Below are 23,093 nucleotides of genomic sequence, written 5' to 3'. Positions count from 1 at the left end.
AAAAGGATGAATGTGTTTAAGAACAAAAAGCTCAAGGTATATTTAGACTTCTGTATCGTCTGAAGTTGTCGCGTGATATGTCACTTATCTATATAAGACGAAGGTAACCTAGTGTATGTTACATAGCAAATCTGAATGAAATATTTTATATCAAACACTATTTGACCACATTAATGGCCATTAATAAAAGACATCTGAAATGACAGGCATGAATTACATTTTTGGGTATGTTTGGGTCATTTATTATCAGGTATGTATCAAGGAATGGCAAAAATGTGGATGGTTACGGAGTTTAAGATTGTTTTCTTTCTAGTCAATATCATATCCAAACGAAATAGCGGCTAGTAGTGGCACAAAGACAAGGCCGACAGAAATGAAATGGAAGTGATCTCAGATGCTTTTGCAGGTGACCATGGTAATAACACCGAATACAATTATACACTTACGTGCACTCACGCACACACGCATGTACCTTAGATGACTCATCGAACATATTGAATGTGCCAGATAAGTAATATGCAAAATGATAAATGTGACTTCTGTTAAAAATATTCAATTTGGTATTCAGATTATAAAACGCCTGTACTATACTAATAGCACTATTATACAAAATTATCGGCCTGGTACATTACAGTAGATTTTTTGTTGGACTTAAGTCACGCCAACACAGAAAATGAATATGGACACTTTCCAATTTTACAGGTGAAGAAAGAGCCCAGGTGTCCTTTCGTGCATTCCGGGTACGAACGAGAACCTGAGTAAAACCAGCAATATTCCGTAAGTTAGCTGGAGTATCTTCCTCATATGAAAGAATACTAAGTCCCTTGTGGGATACGAACCCATAAGTGCGAGGGGAAGTAGATGGGCACTGGTATGTTTATAAACTTGCCTTAAACGCTCAGAAATAGAACAGATGAGTATTATATGCACATAAAGTGTAGCATAGTTGCAAACTATTCTTTTATCTATCACTTTTACATTCTACCTTCAAACAAAAAAAGATATTTGAAAAGCATATATCGTCTTAAGTCAACATATTAATCTGGCCATTTCGTTATGTCCCGATGTAACTTAATATATACAAACATTTATTCAATGTTTATTGTAATATTATACCACTAGCTTATTAAATTTTATCATGAATGTAGTATTTATTACACATCTTGCTACATTTAACGGTAGTGCTACGACATTTAACGTCAATGGAAAAGTGTGCAACATTTACCTTTATATTTACAACATTTATTGGTAGACGATTTTGCGACATTTAGCGGCAGTTACGACATTTAGCGGCAGTTGCGACATTTAGCGGCAATGGTGCCAAATTTAAGGAGTTGTGACATATAACGGCGCCACATTCATATAACGTTAGTATGAAACGTACTAAATTATATTTGTTTTGTCGCGTTCTTATCTAAAGATGACCAGCATGTACGGATAATTTGCGATTGGCATATAATTGCACTTAAAAATCAGTAATGTTTAAGTTAAATCTTATCTATTCGACCTAATTTTATCAACATTTATGCCATTCATCATCCGACAATCTTAGTACGACAGGTAAAGGTAGGATTCAAAATTATATATGTGTAAAAGAATGAAATGTTACATTACATTGTTTAGCATGTCATTTCTGATGCAAGCCATTCATTTGTGTAGCATTTTAAACTTTAATGCAACATGTTTTTGGTTCAGTTTTAACTCGTAACAACACAGGATAGGTCATGTGGCGGCGTCCAAGCTTTACTGTGCAAGAAGACCGCAAGTGCTCTTCCGTGCATTTATGTAGAACACGTACGTATATCTGAGTAGAACCACCGACGTTTCGTAAGCTAGCTAGCTTTCTCAGACGAATTAAATCCAAATTTTCTGTTGAGATGCGAACCTACAGCGATGGTTAGAAGTCAATGACATTAACCTTTCGGCCAGACTTTAAAAACAAACACTATAAAAGGCATAACATTACGATTTGTAACGACATGCAATAGTTATACATATTCATATTCTAACACTAGTGTAAATAAAGTTTGCGCTTTAATATGGTTTAGGAAATATTGTGTTTGCTGGCACTGACAAAGGCAGAAAGTTCATATATAAATTGCTTAATTTTATAAGTGATCTGAAAACAGTGGTATATAATGCTGTTAAAGTGTTTAGCGAATCATTGATGATCACATGCTCTGTCACCTGATAATAGTGTTAATGTGATCTTATATCACGTGTTACATAGCATGTAAAGATAATGAAAATTGTATGATCAGTAGTAGTTCAAAAATGTAGGTGAATGCATATCTGTTCTTACAATGTTATTAATTCAATAATGCATTTTCTTTCCGATGCTTAGTTTGAATAAATAACTAGGAAGTTAGATTTTACTGGTTGTAACACATCAATGAAAGAATCTTCACTTAACTATTGTTTCTCTTTTCATTTTAAAGAAATGTGGTTACCAGTGTTATCTTGTCTCGCTGCACTTATTGTTAGCGGTAAGTAATTATTTCATTTATTTTACCGGACACATTAAGAAAATAAAAATTCTTAAAAAGATTTTAAAACTAACAATGAGAGGCTTGGTTTCTTTCTTACAATTTCCATTGCATATGTTTCTGTTTACGTCAAAACTACATGTGAACAAATGGGAAGCTGTACTTAATTAAAAGTTTAAGTTATAATTTGACATAATTCGAAATTAAACAAAAACAGTCGTCGGAAACCAACAAATGCCAAAAACAGCGCCATATAGAGAACCATAACATTGACTAGCTTTTCTTTAAAAAGAGTGTTTCATTAATATACTAAAACTATATTTCATTTTTAAATGAATAACAAAATATGACTATACACAACGTATTAGTTTATTTTTTGCCTCCTTTTTGGGTTGGCAAAAGAACCTGATTGATATTATGACGGTCACAATCGATTGATCACGTGACAAAAAAGGTTTTGAGAGTGATAATATCTTTTTATCAATGAAAAGGAATTAAAACAGAATGATGATTTTGACCGTGTCTCATCTTATGAAAAATTTACAAAAAGTTGTTGTTTATTTTCTAAATAATCCTAAATCAGTCTACAGATATTTCTTTTTTATCAGCAATTTATAAAGGAAATTTGACTATCCATTTCGGTCTTCATATTTAGCAAGTGGCTCGGAGCCTCTGTATGTTTTGTACATGTATTTATATATATATTTGTCGAATGTGACAAGGAGAATATTAAGGTTACAATAGTTGGTAAACAATATAATATTATTGTCTTATCACATACACATATTTCAGCATCATCTTAAGATTACATCATTTCAATCTGAATGTGACAAATTTGTTACAATGTTTGGTAAACAATATAATATTTATTTTATCATCAGACACCGGTATATTTCAGCATCATCGTTAGATTACAGTCACTGCTTTAACTATCATTCATATAACGGTAAGTTAATAATAAATATTGTTTCTTTTTCTTTAGTATTAATTATGTTATTTTTTACATTGAAAGTATGATCTCCAATAAAACGGTAAATCAAATATAAGACCTGTTTCAAATTATTTGGTACTCTGCATAGCTGAAGAAAATATAGATCTTAGCAACAAAACTTGTTGTTCCATTTTTTTCTTTAAAATCTTGTACTTAATTCTACCTACTTTGTTAGAAGTTCATGTATGTTATCAATGTCATGTTTGTTGTGTAAGTTCATACAAGCATATAAAAACTTTATACAATAATAGTGTGGCCTGGCCGACAACCATTGAGAACTCAAATACCTTTTTTGGATAGAACATTATACCTGAAGCCTGTTCTAAATACTTCTAAAATGTATTATGAAAATGTAATATGAATCGTGCGATTTTAATATGATACATTCAACAGCCTAAAGGACCACACGCATGCATCAAATAGAGTGAAATATTCAATACTTTTATTGAAAGAGTTAAATGAAATCATAATATGCGAAGCACTAGTGAGCATTAGTGAGCATTATAGTGTTATTCAACGAATTCGATAAATTTAGAACTGAATGTATACAAATATAATAATGATAATAATAACAATAATAATAATGATACATAATGTATAATGTATCAAATATTCAAAATAAGAACAGTTAAAGTTTAAAAGAGTCAATTTGAATTGACGCGCCTATAGTGTAACTTTTACATTAACGCTTTGTTTGTATTTATCGCAAATGACGTCACTTCAAATTGTTATTACACTAGTGTATTATCGTTTTTACAAAAAGATTTAATTAAACTCCTGTGTCGTGGATTTTGTCATACAATTGCATACTTTTAATTATTTTTGGCTGACATCGAATGGATTAAGAATAGAGAGCAAATAGTTCATACAACTTTATTATCATTTACCGTTTTACAACTTTATTATCATTTACCATCTAAAACGAACTTTACACTAGCAAATTCTACAAGTATGAGCCTCCTAAACTTGGAGCTGTTTAGCATTTTTCATTTTTCGGCGTATTTTTTTCTCTCTTCCTTTCAGTCCTTTACAATCTTACGAGGCACAACACGTGCTTGGACGTAAAGAAAAGTAAGTTTCAATTTCGACCAATTACTGTTAACTTACATGATGTTTAATATATGTCCCGCCTTAAATACGGAGCATTCCTTTGTTATTTTTGACATTTTATTTTTTAAACAAAAACTCAAATTTAGTAGACATCAGTAAAAAGCCGGTAAGACTGAAAATACCTTCAAACACGTGCGACTTTGATCTGATTATGTAAGTAATTCATTTTGATTCTATTACAAGAACTAATACGAAGATCATACGGGTTAAAACACCCCTATTTTTTATCAATGTGAATCTTAAAAATACTATTTCAAAGCAAGAATCAATTTCATAAATTACATTTGTAGTACATTTAATTAGTTTAAGATGAAATAGTTTTAATAAATGTGTCTATAATATATGGGCTTTTCTGGATAGAACGCTCATTTAACTATCATTCTAAGACGAAAATAGTTACTTATATAAACAAGACCTTATCGCTTTACTTGCAACGAGTTACACACTCAGATAAGACAAATGCTATTTCCCTCTTCTGAACACCTAAAAAATTAACGTCAAGTGGATATGTTGCATGCTTATTCCCTGCGGGCCGGAGCCCGCAGGGTATTGGTACGCGTTTTATTTTTAAGGCATGGAGGAGCACGTGACCTGTTTTCGGTACATGGGGGAGCATGTGATCTGTAAACCGTACATGATGGTTAATTGTCCTATTCGAAAACCTAGCTAAATACCGTTTCCCGGTACGTTACGGATTAACCTCTAGGGCACACCGGTTTCTCAAATGACCGGTGTACACAATGCTAGGGAATTAGTCCGAATTACACCTAATTAAGAACATAACACCATTACGTGATATTTCTAATTTTCTATTATTATTTTACCGTTTAAGGTGGAAAAACTTGCATGATATGTTTGAAAATTATCAATGTTTCTTTAATATCTATCTGAAATTTTACAAACAATAAATTGTTTCTAGTGAAAATCCACAAAATTAAAACATTCGTTTGTGGCATCTGCCATAATAGATAGAGATATTTTCTGCGTAAACTTGTGTGTTTACTTTCTTTTATTTTTTTTGCACAGAATTATTCATACAATGGTATTTGATCATTTTCTTAAACAGAAATATTGTTTTATTTTCGACCAAGACCAAAAACCTTCTTCTATTGATCGATTATTGTCAACTATATTCCTGATACAAACGTTATTTTTTTCCCAAACAATGTTGAAAATAGTTAAATGAAATATCTTTAAATCATTATAAATGTTCCCCGCAGGAAACCATTTTACTTGTATTGTATATGTTTTATTTCAGCGTTCTATCTCCTTCGTGACTTACCAGGAGGAGACGATGACCGACCTTCATGTAGGATGCACGTTATACGTGTTCTAGCTGGTGAGAAATGAAAACTCTTCATACAATGCACTGAATAAAGTAATTGTTTCACTTGAAATGACCACTATTGAACAAATAGAGAAACATGAATTCCTAAAGATCTTTTTTCATAACATTGTATAAAAATCCATAATCGATGCTGAAAATTTAACTTTTATAGACTTTTGAATAGATTGCTTAGCATGGAGAAAGATGACATTTCAAACAGTTTTTTATCTCTTAATATTGACGTACTTGTGCAGTGTTTGACTTAACTGACTTGCAAGTTTGGGTTTTTCTTTGTTGAGCATCGACAGTTGCTAGCAGTTGCTTGGCGCATGAAAATGGCACAATCAGATTGATTATATGCATATTGCGTAAAACTTGTCACTGCTAGGAATCGATTCATTTGAATTAAATCATTTCCCTTTTTTATACTTATGACAACCTCCAAGATCCATGTTGGTATATGTGGCTCTTATTCAGAAAATACATTTGACGCAAAGTCCACTCAATTGAGAAATGTCAAGCAAAATGTCTGTCATAAAAGGAAAAACCTGTTAGGTTAGACTGAAACAGTTATAATGCAAGGCACTTCTTTTCAAAGAAACGTAAAAAAAAGTAGTTCCGGTTAATACTCGTGAATAGTTTAAAAGTCATGTCAATATCAAGGTGTAATAGACGGGCGGAAGTACGTGCTAACATTTGTATACTAAAAGGGCAATCTCATTCCATCGACAAATTGTCTATAAACCACAGAAGATAATATACATTGACAGAGAACTTATGGAATGAATTATATAAAGAATAATTACAGATAACTATATATTAAATACGTATTTAAACGTTTACACAAAACCATTTGGAGTTTACCTGGACGGTCTAAAAGCCAAACGAACAATACTAAATCTATATCCCTCTACCATCGGCGGTGGACGACAAACATTATTTATCCCATTTATATTAAAATATCGGTGAGAAGTCCTTTCTAATCATTTTTTCACCAACAACATTGCCAGAATGGGGGCAATGACATCAACACATTTAAAGTGATTAAAAAGAGATAAACAAAATCATTGAAAATGCACAACACGGCAAAATTGTAAATGTTTCAGACTCGGTTTGATTGAACCTATTTATGAACGGTTATGGTAATTTCTAGCTACCGTCTACATCCTCTAGCACCGACTTAAGCATAGCTTAATTTTGAACGTAAACTTATAAAGTTTTGAGTTTTGAAACATCCGCAGATGTGTTATCAATGAACTTTTAAGGTGACACGTTAGTGCTACAATTTTTAGAATTTGTGACAAGTTTATTTTCTTATGCGTGCGTTTGCACCTTACAGTCCTCATTATCATCAAAAAATTTACAGGCTTATTTTAAATATCATTCAGGTCACTTTGGATCTTATGCAAACACGCCACATAACTGCATTTGTGACGGTAAACTTGATTTAGTGCACTACTATACAGATGTGCATGATGGTAAGTACATAAGAAGGAACTTCCGTTTCAATAAACAGAAATTCTTATCATCGCCTTTACGTTACCCATTATTATAATTCATTATTATAAAAAATACAAGTCCTGCACCAAAAGAGCTGTCCATTGTCAATGTCAGAGATTTTAAAGTGACAAGGGTTATACAAAGTAAATAGTTTTCACTGTCTGGATCAATTGCATGGAAATGCAGGTTTTCATGTATTTTTTTGAATATGCATGTCGTTACACTGCCAAAAAATGTATGGATATATGGAAGTGTACGGAGTTCCGTATATCATTAATATACGGGTAGAAATACCGGAAATTTGAAACATTGAGATGTACGGGACAGCTGTATATTACTTATATACGGTGATCCGTACACTCGAAATTTACGGGAATTTGTTGTACTAGTCCGTATTTTACTAAAATACGGAGTTTTAATAACTAATTAAGTCCGTAAATTAATTACTACAATACGAAAATCGGCATTCTTTCAAATACGGATTCTGTATATACGAGAAATAGAGAATTAAGATTTACTCCTAAACTGCCCATTTCCTATAAGAGGAAATCTAACATTTGTCACACATTTGTCAGAATAACATCAAATAGTAAATTAAAGCTTTAACTCAATATATATTTGCAGGATTTATTTACATGTTTGTATATGTGCACAGAACGTGTAAAACATCGGAATATTTTTTCATGTACAGACAAGACACAGACAAGATACGATGATATGATTTAAAATATCAATCATTTTTTTATTCATGCATTCTGAAGATCATTCATTCATTCGTTCATTCATTCATTTATTCATTTATTCATTCATTCATTCATTAAAAATTCCAGCACAACAGACCGGTTGCGCTAAAGGTCCAAGCTGAAGAATGCATATTACTTCAGCGTTGATGCTGTAAAGTCTTCAGAAGCCTGTGAAATGAATTTTAATTTAATTTCTCAAAATCACACATTTTCCATTAGAATTTCAAATATTTATATAAACATTGAAAATGTATCATTTGAATATTCTTATAAAATATTGCTTACAATGTTGATAAATTTCTAAGTGATTTAGTAACTACGCTTTGGAATAAATATTTATATCATGAAAAGTAATGTTTTGTTCTAATATATTTCATTTTCTGTTGTATAAATATATATCATATCAGTTCATATATCTTACTAATAACATCCATACAAAAAATTCATTTATCATGGTTTCTTGATACTAAATACTTTTAACGTTATTATTTTCTGTATTACAAACTTTCCATAATAGACCATTTAATTTCAATTAGTATTAAAATGAAATATTACAGGTACCTTTGATCGTCATGATGAATGTATCAAGAATCATCACTCGTACGAAAGTAAGCAAGAAACAGTTTTTTGTTCGTTTTACTAGAGCAGCACACGGTTTTCTTTATTTTATTTTTGTTTCATTGATTTAGTTGACATCGGGTACATACCTTAGTGAATTATTTAAGAGATTATATTTTTATGAATTGAGGGGAATTTACAGAATTGCTTGTAAGCGATTTTCCATTCCAGTAGTAACTGCTTGCCTTAGTTGCTTACAAATAGGCTGAAAAAAGGCAAAACTTAACAGAGATATCTTAATTGGCGCTCCTTTAGTTGCAGCAAAACCGTGAAACGATTTGACGACATGTTACTACATGTTATAAAAAACATATGGATGAATCTAGTTTCAAATTTCACGATATCCATTTATATAATGTATATTTATATGTGTTCAGTGAAAACATCTTTTGCTTAACTTGCATAAAATTGATATATTAAAGTTGGTTATGGTACCTTTTGTTCCATATACACTTAACACATGTTCTAAGTACTTAAATTTAAAATGTGTATATATCAAGAATTGAACGACAGTTTATACAAATAACATTTGTCTTGATTGGTCTGATGGTTATACAACAAGATCCGTGATATTTGCTCCCAGAGCGAGACTGGTTAAAACAGTTTTTTTTTTCACAACAAAAATTGGATTTTCAATGACTATTTAAGTATACCAAACGGTAAATGTGTTGTTTGGCGTGTAAACATAAAAGTTCTTTTCATGTCCTTAACAAAAGGGTATATTACTTATATATATGATTGTTTTCAGCATTGTACAACCACTTCTTTGAGTCATCCCATCACCATTCAGGCCATTGCAGGACACATGATTCTGGTATGGTATATAGGAACAGATAAAATCATGCTATTTTCATATCCAATATATTAATCATCCCTTTTACTTTCGTCTACGTTAAAGAATATAAAAAGTGAAAGTAATTAAATAAAAATGTTAAATTGTTTTAGAAAAACGTTTTTTTTGTTGTCTTTCCGTTAAATAAAACCAGAAGATATATAAAGTCTAGAAAAGTAATGTATGGAGAAAATATATCTCAGCTCAAAACAATTAAGAGAAATACAAAATTACATTACACTACATTAATAAAGGTTTATTTAAAGTATTTAAAAACGATACAGTGGATGATTTTGGTGACTACTATTCTTATTGATTGAAAGAGGACTTTTAGAATATTATAATTACACATCATTTGCAATATTTTGTTATAGATTGGCTTACTATAACTTTTTTGTTATTTGTTATTCCATTATATTTACTTCTGCCAGTTAATTTCTTGAATATATCCATAGATTTTCAAAATTCTGAATATTCTGAATAAAGAATCATGTTCATGTTTAAAAGAACATGTACTTGACCAATAACAAAATATTCTGAGTAACCGTAAAAAAGTCACCCCGGAGGTAAATACTGTTGCCCGAAGCGTTATGATTTTTCTTCCAAATCTTAAAGCCCATGTAGCGAATGCCAATCGTGTCCCTAGACTCTCTTTTATCTTGCTCTGTTTTTGTTTCAGTTTGGTATACCCTCAACAAGATAAATCGTGACGGAAATGACCATGATAAATGTCAACGAGAATTTATACTTCATCTTAGTTGTAAGTGAATTTGAACCCGCCCTTCCTTGTTGATCTTGTTTCTTATATAAAACAATCGATTGGAAATAGATTATGGCTTTATGGCTGATCGATAACTCATTTGCCACTTAGTCCATGAACACGCTTAATGAAAAAGGTCCTGCAACATTTTAAATTTTGAGGTTTTAACGCTCCTTTGGAGCTCAATTTTCCTTTAACATTGCTGGCATTGAACTTTGATTTTAAATTTGCCGCCGTCCAAGACCAATTTTGTGGTGTTGATCGACCTTCAATATTCTTAGTTTGAGCATTTTGTTATGCTAAAAATGTTTTTTTTCCAGACTCTTTTGAGCATCACCATGATCACTGTAGCTGCAGGGGTAAGTATTATAATGCAAGGTAATATTATAATTTAGCTGCTTTAGACATTTATTAAGAGAAGTTTTTCGTCATTTGCTTTATTATCAATACTCATCATAGAAAATAAACATAAAGTTTAATTTGCCGATCTATGTAACGTTTATATTCACACTTCAGAAACATTTTACGAGAAGCATTATGTCGTATATTTATGTTTTCGCTGTCGGATTGCACATAATCTCAGTCAAAGATATTTCTATAAAATTCAAAATAATGACTTATGATTTTATAAATTCTGAATATTGGAAACCGATGCAGTAAGTTCTTCGAAGCATAGGAGCATTGCATTTACTAGTACAGTAATTGTATTTTTTACAGTACGATGAATGAAAATTTCGTTACAATTGCACTTCATTCATTGTTCTCGAGGACACTTACAAATGCAATGCTTTAGATCTTTAAAATTACTCTCCCCAAAATTGATTAATAAATACATCTATATTTTGCAGAGCGCTCTACCCCTTCAACACACCCGACGAAAAACCCTTCCACACATCCAGTGACACGCCCTACAACGCAACCAACGACACGCCCTACAACGCAACCAACGACACGCCCTTCAACGCATCCAACGACACGCCCTACAACGCAACCAACAACACGACCTACAACACACCCAACGACACGCCCTACAACACACCCAACGACACGACGTACAACACACACAACGACACATCCAACAACACAACCAGACAGACATCATCCGTATCATGATGTAGTTTGTCTAAAGTTTGACAGTTTTATAAGTAAGTTTTACCAATTGAATAAAGTGCTGATTTGCATTGTTAAAAATACAAGACACTTGATATATATCTATGGCTTTTGATTCTGATGATTGCCAACTTAGCTAATAAGGGTGGGACATGAGAGATAATGTTGTTTTTGTGGTTAAACATAAACATACCTGCAGTCTGCTTTGTAAAAGAAATTTGATTAAAGCAAAACTACGACAGCCAGTCTCTATGAACAGTTTTGTCCATTTGTTAAAAAGAGGAAATCTTCTGAATGCCGGGCTGCATCAAACAGCGAGTTACTGGGCATTAGTCCGTTATCAAGCAAACGGTTTTAAAACTATAAACAAACATAGCTTTTAGTAAAAGCTTATTTTTATCAAATATCTATCACAGCTGAAGTTGAGAAAACACAGGCTTTAAAATAATTAAAGTTTGAAATAAGCAATAGGTATCCAAACAACTTGTTGCAAGCAAGTTGTTTTGAAAACGAACAATGAAATGAAAATAAGCATGGTTTTCTTACTTTGCAGATGCTTCATGCTAGAGAAACTGAGAATTTTTTCGTACATTCTTGATTTCACAATGTATACCTTCTTTTCAGAACTTGTTCAGATAGGAGCAGAAAATACCTGTATGAGTGCAAATTCAGGTAACATTATGTCTCTTTATCTACCTTTTTATTCAGTATCAAGATATTTGAAAACGAAAAGATAAATCTTTGATTATATACTTTTTAATTGTACCTCTTTCATAAAAACAAAGAACGTTTGGAAATAAAATGAGATATTGGTATGATCGGTTTTGAGTATTCTGTTCTTTAAAGTGCCGTTGTTTATATCATTATCATGTCGCAAAGGATTTGTCGAAGATATTACCTTTTTCCACATCAGCACATGCGTTCATAATTAGTAAATTGTCACATAAATGGTGTTGAATGAACTTGTCAAAACATTTCACGAACAAGTACTTTTATTAAAATATGTACTGAAAATACTAGTTTCATTTATTTTTTCTTTGTTATAGTATGGCACTATCTAGATGACCTTCAAGTCAAAGACCCTGAATGCAGAAGGATTGTACAACAATATTTGGCAGGTAAGTAGTAATTTATCTATTATATCGTAATTTAAATTATCTAATTTATTAAAAGTGCTTTTAAAAATATTTTATTGTTCATTTGTTTTGATCAATTTAACGCCGATTTATCAAATCTTTGAACATATATCTGCAGAAAATCCATCTTATTGGCTTTCCTTGATATCGAATTGAAACTATATTTCTCAGCAAGTGACAAACTATTTCCCTAAATGACTTTGAATCGGCGATGAGAGCCAAATGACTGTTACACTCAATGTCTTAGATCCATTGTCACGGAACTATTCGCCTTACCTGACGATTTAGAATTCCTACTTAATTGTATCTAAATTTATTCAGTATTGTTCTTACTTTAATGTCCAAAATTTCTTCTTTCCTGTTGTAGTGCCTATTATCTAAAAATATTAATATTGTTTCGATGCTTTCAATCATCATACCAATTAAAAGCAATAAATTAAAAAAAACTACAATTAAAAATATAGGACAAATACCTTTGGTCTTTTTACATTTAAAAAAGTCATATATCAAATTTTTCAAAATCAAACGATTTTCAAAAAAAAATAAAAAAATAATGATTCTCATATGTTTAATAAGTCCGGTCCTTATTGCAACATCATGACGACTTTCCTGTTGTAGATTTTTTCTCGTTTAAGGCACTCTCATTCCTTTACTTTAAGACTTACTCCGCTTTTGGAGGGAATTGAACGAAAGAATATATCTGTAGATATGACGGAATTAAAGATGTCACCCTTTTCATACAAAAATTAACTACGGTTATGCCAGCTCTAGGTTTGAATACAATAGTACAGTAAACCACCAAATCCACGAAAATACTTTTTAAGGTTTCTTTCAAAATAATGTTGTCTTTTTCATCTCAAGTTTAAATATGTAAAACCGGTTTTAGTTTTATCAGTCACCCAGTTATGTTATTCGTTTTGTAGAAAAATACAAACACAATAGCTCAAGTTTGAAAGAAAGGGGTATATGTACTTGCCACGAACGAACACAGCTTGTCGATCACAGAATCCATCACTTGAGTGAGTACCTGTTTTTGAATGCATAATTCCAACAAGATCGTCTCCAATTTTAGAAGAAGTTTTCGATTGTTTTTTTTTCATGTAAAGTTTACAAAAAAAACGTAAGTAGTAAAAATATCAAAGTTACATTTGTATCGTATAATATACTATATTGAATTTCTAAAGAGACCTTTGAGGACATTGCATCATTTACGGCATGGTGTTTTAATAAATAGAAACAAGAACCTTAAGACATAACGAAGCTTAGAGATGCCAATTAAGTCGCCCCTAACGATTACACATGGTTACACTGTGGCTGTAAATCTTATGCCTTAACCCGTAAAGGCCACCTTTTTGCCACAAAAGGCACAAACTATGTGCAAAGGAATTTATATTTTGAATATGCCATTTCATAACGAATCTTTAAGCTTATTATACTGATTGCTTTTTTATTGCTGTAAATAAAATACAAGTGTAGCATTCAAACAAAATAACCACTAATACACAATGAAAAGCGGCATTTGCGAATTTCAAAGTAAATGTACATTTAATAGAAACAGTGACTACACATCACGAGCAGAAATCATCATTTAAAGAAATATCAGCTTCAGCATTAATAAGTTTAAAAATGTCTTTAACGCGCTTGTCAATCTTTTAATATTGACAAAAACATTTATCATTTTAGAGAAAAGTTCAAAATGTTTATGGATTTAATATGAAACAGTACAATCCAATATTAGCATGATCATGGTCCCATTTAAGTCTAAACATACTTATAAATAAAAAATTATGAATGGTTTTGACTGAATATTGCACTGGTCGCATGGGTATAGAATCAGTTGCTGCCAGCATAGCATGCTAATGGTTTATGGAAATTCCACCCAGATTGTTGATTTACAGTCTGGCAGCGTCGTCGCATGGACGATAAATACCGTTGTAAATAATTTTGGTGTATATTTTCAAACTCTAAAAACGATTTTCGCACGTTAATCGGCGATAGTTTGTGGCACTGCATCAGTTCTCCGGACTAGGCGATTCAGTTACGTTACTTCCATACATTTTCTATTGCTTTTAAGTCTGGTGACTTTGGTAATATTTCCATCACCACGAAAATATTTTTGTGTTTAGAGAGATTTTTGTTCTAGCCACGTGAGCCGGTGTGCCATCTTGCAAAAACCGTTTCCATCTGAACATTGGTAATACCAAAGTTTGGAGAACTTCTTGTTGATACCGAGCGGCGGTAAGATTTCCTTTAATGAACACAATGTTAGGATTTTGCTGCAAGAAACAACGTCCCCGTTGTTGGTATACCCGTTAACGACAGTCATTTTTCTTGTAAGCAGAATCTCTTTTCATTTGTAAACAGAACCCGTCCACTTTCTGCTTGTGTGGTCCTAATATGACGCCGAGCCTACGTTATCGCTTTGCCCGATGCTTTTTTAGTCAATGCAGGACCGTTTTGGGACCTCTTCATTGCCAATTGGCGATCGATCGAACGTGCTTCCTAACGGTCTATGCAGAGATGTATCGTTTGTGTGTCCGGAGCGTGTCTTGCCGTAATGACAGCTGTACGTTTCTCTTCTGACGATGTAATTGTCATAATCCTGTAGGACGGTTATCGACGCTGTCAGTTGCTCTCTACTTATAATAATTAGCTCTTTATTGTAATGTGATGTACACTAAGGAGTTGCGCAACCTACAAGTGATACAAACATCTAATTCCATGTAGTAAATATAGAATATACAATTATATGCTCATTTTTGATATAAACTAAATTTAAGATGACTATTAGCCTATAAAACGCGAATCAATTAAAACAATTATTTAAAGAAAATCAATTTTGCAACCCATTTCTGTTTGGTGTACACTATCGCTGACCTATCCTGTGGCTATTCAACGCTGTTCTATAGGTAATCTACTCATGTGTTTTTTTTGTATTTTCTGATCGCAGATCAGTAAATACAATGCTGACATTCAATCTCTGGCACAGAGATTTCACGACAAAGAAGCGTTGGCTTAAAGAATTGTCGATAAATGCGCAATCACAAATTACGCGGATAAATATCATTTAAATCAATGAAAATGCTATTTTTAGCGATGTCAATTACCGAATACTTCAGAGCTGTACACAAATAAAGCTGATTGTCGAGTAGTGGAATATATACATGTCGGACTGTTTTGGCGAGAAGATATTCGCTAAATCATTTACATCAGTGTTAAACAACAGGTTTATCGTGAACAAAATACCTCGAAATTTATAAAGATTGAACAACCCCGAAATGGAAATTCTAAATTAGGATTATCTAATTTTATTCAAACTTTCTTCATATAACTTCCCGTGGTGCCGGGGTAACGCGCTCGTTTAGGGTGTGAGAGATCTGCAGTCCAAATCCCAGTTGAGGCAACTATTTTAAGTGTCTTTTTAAGGAAGTAGCCACGATATGCAAGGATAACGTGTGGCTGTCATAAAAACATGAACATAAATGATTTTTGATGTAACTCTAGTTATGCAAAATTCAGTTTGTGTCAAACTCAAACTGTTATAGTAAAAAATCTAAAAGCAGTCGCTGCATCTCGGTGCCCTGTAAGATGAATTATAGTATATAAAAATAAACTTATACAGGAAAATACATACGGATATACAGAACGATTTAGATTGCAAAGGTCAGAAAATACTACAGAGCTTGCAGCCCTTTGATTTCTTCTGAAATCTGGATCGCTGTTGAGTACATCCGATAATACCATGTGCAATTTCATTTCACCCTTTGTCACATTTTGTTTAGTACACTGTGTGAATTCCGTCTGTTCATGGTTAAACGCGCCGTGTCATCAAACTCAAACAGTTTGAAAATGCAGTCAAAAGCCAACACACAAAGTTTTGTAAAACATTGAGGAACCAAAATGTTACACGGACATATAGGATTTGTTAAGGATACAATCTGACAAATTTCAGGAAAATTAATTAGTTTTCGTTTGTTTTCTTTTATCAGTTAAATACAATACTAATGTAAAAATATATGAATTGCATGCTAACATCGCTTTGCTTTCTTTTATGTGTTGAAATTGATTAAATGCTTTTCATTTTTATTTTCAATTAGGAAATGGTAGCATTGGTGCATGCTCTAAAACTAATGGAACATATTCAAGTAAGTTGCATATATATCAAAAAAATAAATACATATATTTAGGAAATTATATATGACAAACAGTGATTTTATCGCTAAATAGAATAACTGTTTGGAGTTCGGGTGCAAGGAATGATATCAAGATGGCGTACTCCAAGTGATATAATGATGCGCGTCCGAACGACAAACAGTGATTTAATCAAGCGAAAGAAATCACCGATTTAGATTCATTATTTCTATTCTAACACGACATCAACAAACACATGCTGCCGTATCTGAAATTCAGCTAAATTGTGCCTGATTTGTTTCCGTACTTATTTTCAGCGCGTCAGATTTTAAGAAGTTACGTCACGTATATAATGATTACGTCACATATCTAAAAATAGAACGTCAAATAGTGATTTTAGTGCACGATAACACACACTGTCGGTTCTTCTATGTCCAATAGGGAAAATGTGCGTCGTGTTTGAATAATAGATAACTTGCATATACATAAAGTAGTATGTGTATAATATCTATATTAAAGTTTCATTTCTTATACATTTTTAAGAAACGAGTGCTGGAAAAAAAGCAAAACATATAAGAGCTTTCTAACGTTTTCTTTGTCTAGTTTGATACAATTCTTTGTTATGTATCAACGGATCTAACATGACTAATGTCATTAAAATTGATCATGAAAATAAATACACACTTGTTTCAGAACGACTTTTTACGCGCACTTTTGTTTATTTTATACTACATGTAAGTAATATGAATATATTTAAATACGTAATTTCAGAAAAACTACTCGTGACATATCATTTTGTTTCTAATTCGCCGGTTCAACTATCTGATTTTTTTACGATTTCAAGAAACAGAAGTCAAGAATTCACGATTTCAACTTGATGATACAGCTTTTAATATTTCAACTTCATGGATTCACGTTTTAAACGTCACGATTTGTACTTTGTTAATGCACGATTCTATCGTCCTGAAGATAAAATCTTAAATTCGTGAAATTGAAATCGTGAAGTTTAAAAATATGTATAGATGAAGTTGATTGCATGCAGTAAAAAACGTGAAGTTGAAATAGTTAGTTCGTGATGTTGAAATCGTGAATTCCGTATGCTGAGAATGGGAATGCTATATACTGAAACTGTGAATTCACGAAAATAAAAATGTGAATTCAAGGAGATTAAAATGGGAATTCATGAAGGTTGAAATGTCCCCACCAGTCTATCGTTCGTTATGGTATGACTGCATCATGGATAACAAGCATGGTCATTTAATTTCTGAAGTATTTTACACGATTTTCAGGATGTAACATCGGGATAATTACAAGTAATTTGAAAAAACGGTAGTTTTTGTTGACATTCTTAAATATATAAAATAAATATTAAGTTATAAAATCAAAGAATTACAAGATTTGTACAAAAGTCGACTTGTAAAATGAGCCATTAACTACCTGAATTCATTTTGTTTATTTGGTTCGTTTTTGTTATAATTTTAGATATTGTAACAGAACATTTCACACACATTCACGAATACGGATGCCAAAATCATGATATCTGTAAGTAAAGCAATTTAACCGAGATACTGTCAGTAGAAACACTTATTTTGTAAAATAACTTCATAAAAAAGAAATACCGATGGTTTATTCAATAGTTAACATGTATAACAGAGAAGCCAACATCCAAGGGATCTCCCTTTTCCGGATGTTATTCAACCTTTCATAACTTTAAACTTGCGATAACTCTTTCTTTTGAATAATCGAGAAGATCGATTTAAGTTTACAGAATTGTACTTACTTTCATCTTATCAGTTTCATCTTATAGTGTAGTTATCATTGCTTCAATGTAATTACTCTTTTTTTAATTTGTCATTTAAAGTCTTGATATGACAATGTATGAAATAAGATTGAGATAAGTGATACAAAACCCAATTATATTTTCTAACAATTGTTACGGAGGTTTTGCTATGATGGCTTCATAATATCTGATCCCCTTTCAAATATGATTTAGTTTCGCCCCCATAATTGCTTGTTTCTTTGATAACCGCCCTGTGGACATTTGCAGATGTTTTGAACAATTTCAACATTTTTCAAGTTTAAATTTAAATGTTGAATTCAGTTTAAACTGGTGCTAGGGGGCGTTAACTTCCATTACCGTCCATAAACAGACTAAATCAAACCAAGCTTGCAATAGTGTCAATTTTGTTGTTTTTGGTGATCTTTAGTGATTCTGTTTTTTTCTACTTCAAATACCAATTAATTTGGTGCTAGGAAGCATCGAAAGAAGCTTACATTTGTCACTATCGTCCATGAATAGACTCCATCAAATCAAGCCTGCAAAATTTTCTATTTTGTTTACAAATCATTTTTTCTATTTTGCTTATTAACAATGACAAAAAAATTTCAGTATGGACAAAACTTGAAGGAGTTAATAACCATTGTTCTTTTCACAACGAGGGTTCTTGTGATAGATGGACGGACTGTCAACAGGACCTTATAATCAGGGCTGCTCGTAAGAACATGTGCAAAACATTAAATTATTATCTCATACAAAATTAAATAACATTCAATTTCTAAACAAGAGTCAATTTTCTCGGTTTTGATACTGTCAACAGCAAGTGTTAAGTGCAAAATCGCAGCTGTTAAAATAGAATGATTTGATATGAAATGGTATTCCGTCTGCATTTTGTAAATCTACTATTAAAAAAAAATACTATGAGTACTACAATTTTCAACGAACAACTCCAATGAAATATCATTAGCATATCTTAACACGTATTAATGTGTTATGGGATGCGTTCACTGAATGTCGCCCTGCCTTGTTGATCTTATTTTCATATCTTGACAACAAAATGAAAAGTTAAAAATTAAATTGCTTAAGTCGTAAGGCATCTAATATAAGTTACAGAAAATTATTTGAATATCTTTTCCAGTTCAGTATCCAACAGATGATTCCGACAGCTGTGTTTGTTCGAAAGGTAAATCATCTGTTGCTTTAGACCGTATTTTTCATTATCTCTCATGGGCAGGCTCGATCAAATCGAGTTTGCATTCATCACGTTTATTGTTTTCTGTGATTTCGTCATGGAGAAATGGGGACAGGCTACATTTTAAGAATAAAAAAAAAACAACACGAAATTTTTCAAATGTTGAAGGTCTGCTGTAAAAACATGCCATTTACCATTTCCTATTGTTATATGTTTATGGTCCTTCAGAAATATTGATCGCTTATCATTTAGTGTCCTGCTATTGGCGGTGCTAGGTGGCGTGATAGATGGTAAACTTTTTATGATAACTAACGGAAAGACTCAATCAAACCACGCTAAAATAGTCGAGTATTTGATTTATTTACAAAATAAGTTATATAATATTTATGTCAATTTTACTAATATGTTTGTTTTCAGCACTAGAAAGATCTTAAACATGCCTTTGTTACTTTGTAATAAAACAAAAAAATATCTTCATTGTATTCATAAGAATTAACGACATCATGTTTTACAGCACACGCGACAACAACTTCATCGTCAAACACTTTTATTTCGTCTTCATCTGTGACGTCATCAACAGCAACAACAACTCAACGAGTGACTCCAACAATTCGTAAGTATTTATTTGATTTATGAAAACAACGCTATAAATGAAAACGTTCCTAGTAATATTAAAATATGAACTTTCAATGGGCTTTATGTATGTAAGATATATCAATAAAAGTTTAAAGAAATAGAGAAAAAAAGGAATCTCTAAAGAACATCCTAAAGGACAAAATTTACATTGTTGCAGACTCGGTAAGATTGAGCCTGCTCAAGATGTTTTGAATTAAAAATGTAACAAGTTAATCTCAATGACGTTAAGATAATCAAATGCAGGTTAATGCATTACAGAGTTTGGTTGTGACAAAATCAAAGTGATAGAAAGCCTTGCAGGCTCGTTAGAATCAAAACATGTGAATTCCAGCAATTGCATTCCAAATACGGGAAGTTCTGATGACGCAATTATTCTCTCCTGGTGTAATATGCCGCCACCAAAATCGTGGAGAAAAGGCGCAAATGTAAGAAATATAGAAAATATCTTACAAACTGCATTTAGTTTGGCGATGGGCATGATCTCAAATGCATCGATAGATAAAATATGTTAGCCTATAAGATGACGCGTTCTAAGGAAACAGATAAGTTTCTTCAGAGCCCTTTTATATCTAGGCCTCTATTTAAATAAAGATATTTTGATATCGAATTTGAATTTATATGCCCATGGAATCTGAATTTATATGCCCAAAACAGGATTAATATGTACAGAAATTATATGCCCAATAAACAAAATCATTAAGACTTAGTACGAAGCAATGTTATAGGACAGATAAGGACATTCTCAAGCTAACCAATACATTGTATAGGACAATTTATGAGCATGCCTTAGATGATTCACCACAATTGTGATTCTGACAATAATGATTATTTACATAAAGGTTTGATTTCTTTTTAACATTCAAGGTTATGGATGACTGTGAATCAGGTTCACCAGTTATACCAACATATACGCCAATAGCATCATTTGACAGTGATGTTTATACGGCCCTTGGAGCACAATCTGGTATTTTCCTCGGCTGTTTCAATAGTGGTATAAAAGTAAGTGCAGCAATGCTATTTACATATAGGATAGAGACTATGGACGGTATTGTACGTCACTGCCGTCCATGGTTAAATTCAATCAAAACCAGTCATGCCGTGGTGAGCCGTATCTTCTTGTCACACGATTTGGTAAACTATAAAAAATATTCTTCACCTAGTTGTCAACGTTTACACTGATATAATACGCTCATGCCCGTGATGTGTACCAAGTTAAATGAACACACTTGTAAGGGACTGCAACGTATTTGTTCCTTTCGGATAAAACATGATGTTTTTATGTTAACCGAATTTGCAATCATTGGATAAACGACAATAGAAAGTGACTTAAAATGTGATATTTTATATATTTGAATATTGAATATATCAGTCGCACAGAAATGAAAAAGAATCTCTATAATTAATGAAATGTCATATATTTAGGAACAGAAAAAAACACCAAAAAGTCACAAATTTAGCACAATCACTGAAAAAAGCAGAAACGATAAAGGTTTGCTTAACCTAATTGTGAGTTATCTGCCCTTGAAAACAAGTGAAAATTTCAAATGCAATGACAGATTAATGTGTCTTTTATCTTAGATCATACATTATTAACTCATTCATTTTTGAAGTGTTTACTCTGTATATATGTTTATATGTAACTGTAACGTAAACCTTTAATGCATTGTCACTTGAAAACAATGGTGTGTTAACAATAATGCCATTATGTAAAAGAGGATGAAAATAATCAAAGTGGTTTAGATGATACTAGAATTAACACCTTAATAATCAGTCATTACAGTACACTCTTATTGGGAATTATTTCATTGTATTGTTCATGACTTAATTCAACTCAGAATTATTTCTCCAGTTTTTGTCTTTCAGATGGTGGTTCAAAATTGTAATGGTGTACCAGAAATTGTTCACGTCGAACATGGCTCATTCCAATATAATCCAAGAAATTATTATGTAATTGTTACAAATTAGTAAAATATGATTGTTTGTTTCTTTGTGGCTTTACTTTTATCCTTCTCCTGTATGAATGCAATGTAATTTCATTTGATAAATAAAAAGCAGTCTGAAATAAACAATGCAAATCGTTAACAGTTTGTTTCTTTAAGTCGTAAAATTGCTGTCAAAGTCATAGTATGTACTACGTAAATTGGACGTACAATTCAAATGCAGAGTTTAGTTTTCGCATTTGCATTACAAGTCGTAGCAAAATTCTTCTTCTTTCTTGACAAATCAATCAATTTTAATTGAAGTATATACAATTTAAAGAGGATCATATATAAACCTGTGTTTGAAAACACATATCCTCCAGACCAAGGTATTGTAAGTAACTAATTTGCTAACACGATTTATCAATTTATGCAGTTTTGAAGGGTTGATTGCTTATCATTTCTATTCGATGAAGTTAAAAATTATTCAACTTGCTACTTATACATAAACACAAGAACTTGACCTTAAACCAAGTGCTCAAATCCAGCCTCAAGATAAAGGACAAACCATGTCTATATGAACGATATTGGTCATAAAATAAATGCTTTCTCGGCAAAGATTTAAACAAAATTGATACATCCCGCATTTATCCTTTGTAAATTTTAAGAACTAAGTCAACGTAAGTTTATCAAGTTTTTAGCCTGTACAGGGAGTGTCATTATACAATTTTATGGGAAATCATTTTTATACTCACTTTTGCATTAATTCCAAACTAATACTGCCTTTACAGTATTGTTTCATCCTTAGTAATTACGAATTTTAAC

General features: G+C 32.0%; 1 protein-coding gene across 2 annotated transcripts; it reads left to right on the top strand.

Annotated features, from left to right (window-relative positions):
• The first annotated feature begins 1,462 nt into the window (after positions 1-1,462).
• Positions 1,463-22,390, top strand: LOC132722334 (uncharacterized). 2 transcript variants are annotated; one of them, XM_060706813.1, is made up of 22 exons: positions 1,463-1,566; positions 2,439-2,486; positions 3,385-3,432; positions 4,501-4,548; positions 5,846-5,926; positions 7,303-7,392; positions 8,715-8,765; positions 9,524-9,589; positions 10,287-10,367; positions 10,688-10,726; positions 11,216-11,512; positions 12,102-12,149; positions 12,524-12,595; positions 13,537-13,632; positions 16,711-16,758; positions 18,227-18,286; positions 19,134-19,238; positions 19,660-19,704; positions 20,228-20,326; positions 20,608-20,774; positions 21,214-21,348; positions 22,213-22,390. In XM_060706813.1, the coding sequence occupies exons 2-22, from the start codon at positions 2,441-2,443 to the stop codon at positions 22,312-22,314; spliced, it is 1,824 nt and encodes a 607-aa protein (XP_060562796.1). In that variant the 5' UTR covers positions 1,463-1,566; positions 2,439-2,440; the 3' UTR covers positions 22,315-22,390. The 2 variants fall into 2 exon arrangements, with proteins under 2 accessions (XP_060562796.1, XP_060562795.1); XM_060706812.1 differs by lacking the exon at positions 1,463-1,566 and adding an exon at positions 1,710-1,794.
• The last annotated feature ends 703 nt before the right edge of the window (positions 22,391-23,093 follow it).

The sequence above is a fragment of the Ruditapes philippinarum genome, unplaced genomic scaffold (genome assembly GCF_026571515.1).
Source record: "Ruditapes philippinarum isolate M1 unplaced genomic scaffold, ASM2657151v2 ctg335_1_1_1_1, whole genome shotgun sequence".
Lineage (NCBI taxonomy): Eukaryota > Metazoa > Mollusca > Bivalvia > Venerida > Veneridae > Ruditapes > Ruditapes philippinarum.
Note: the sequence above shows the minus strand (reverse complement) of the source record. Positions and strands in the feature narration are given on the sequence as shown.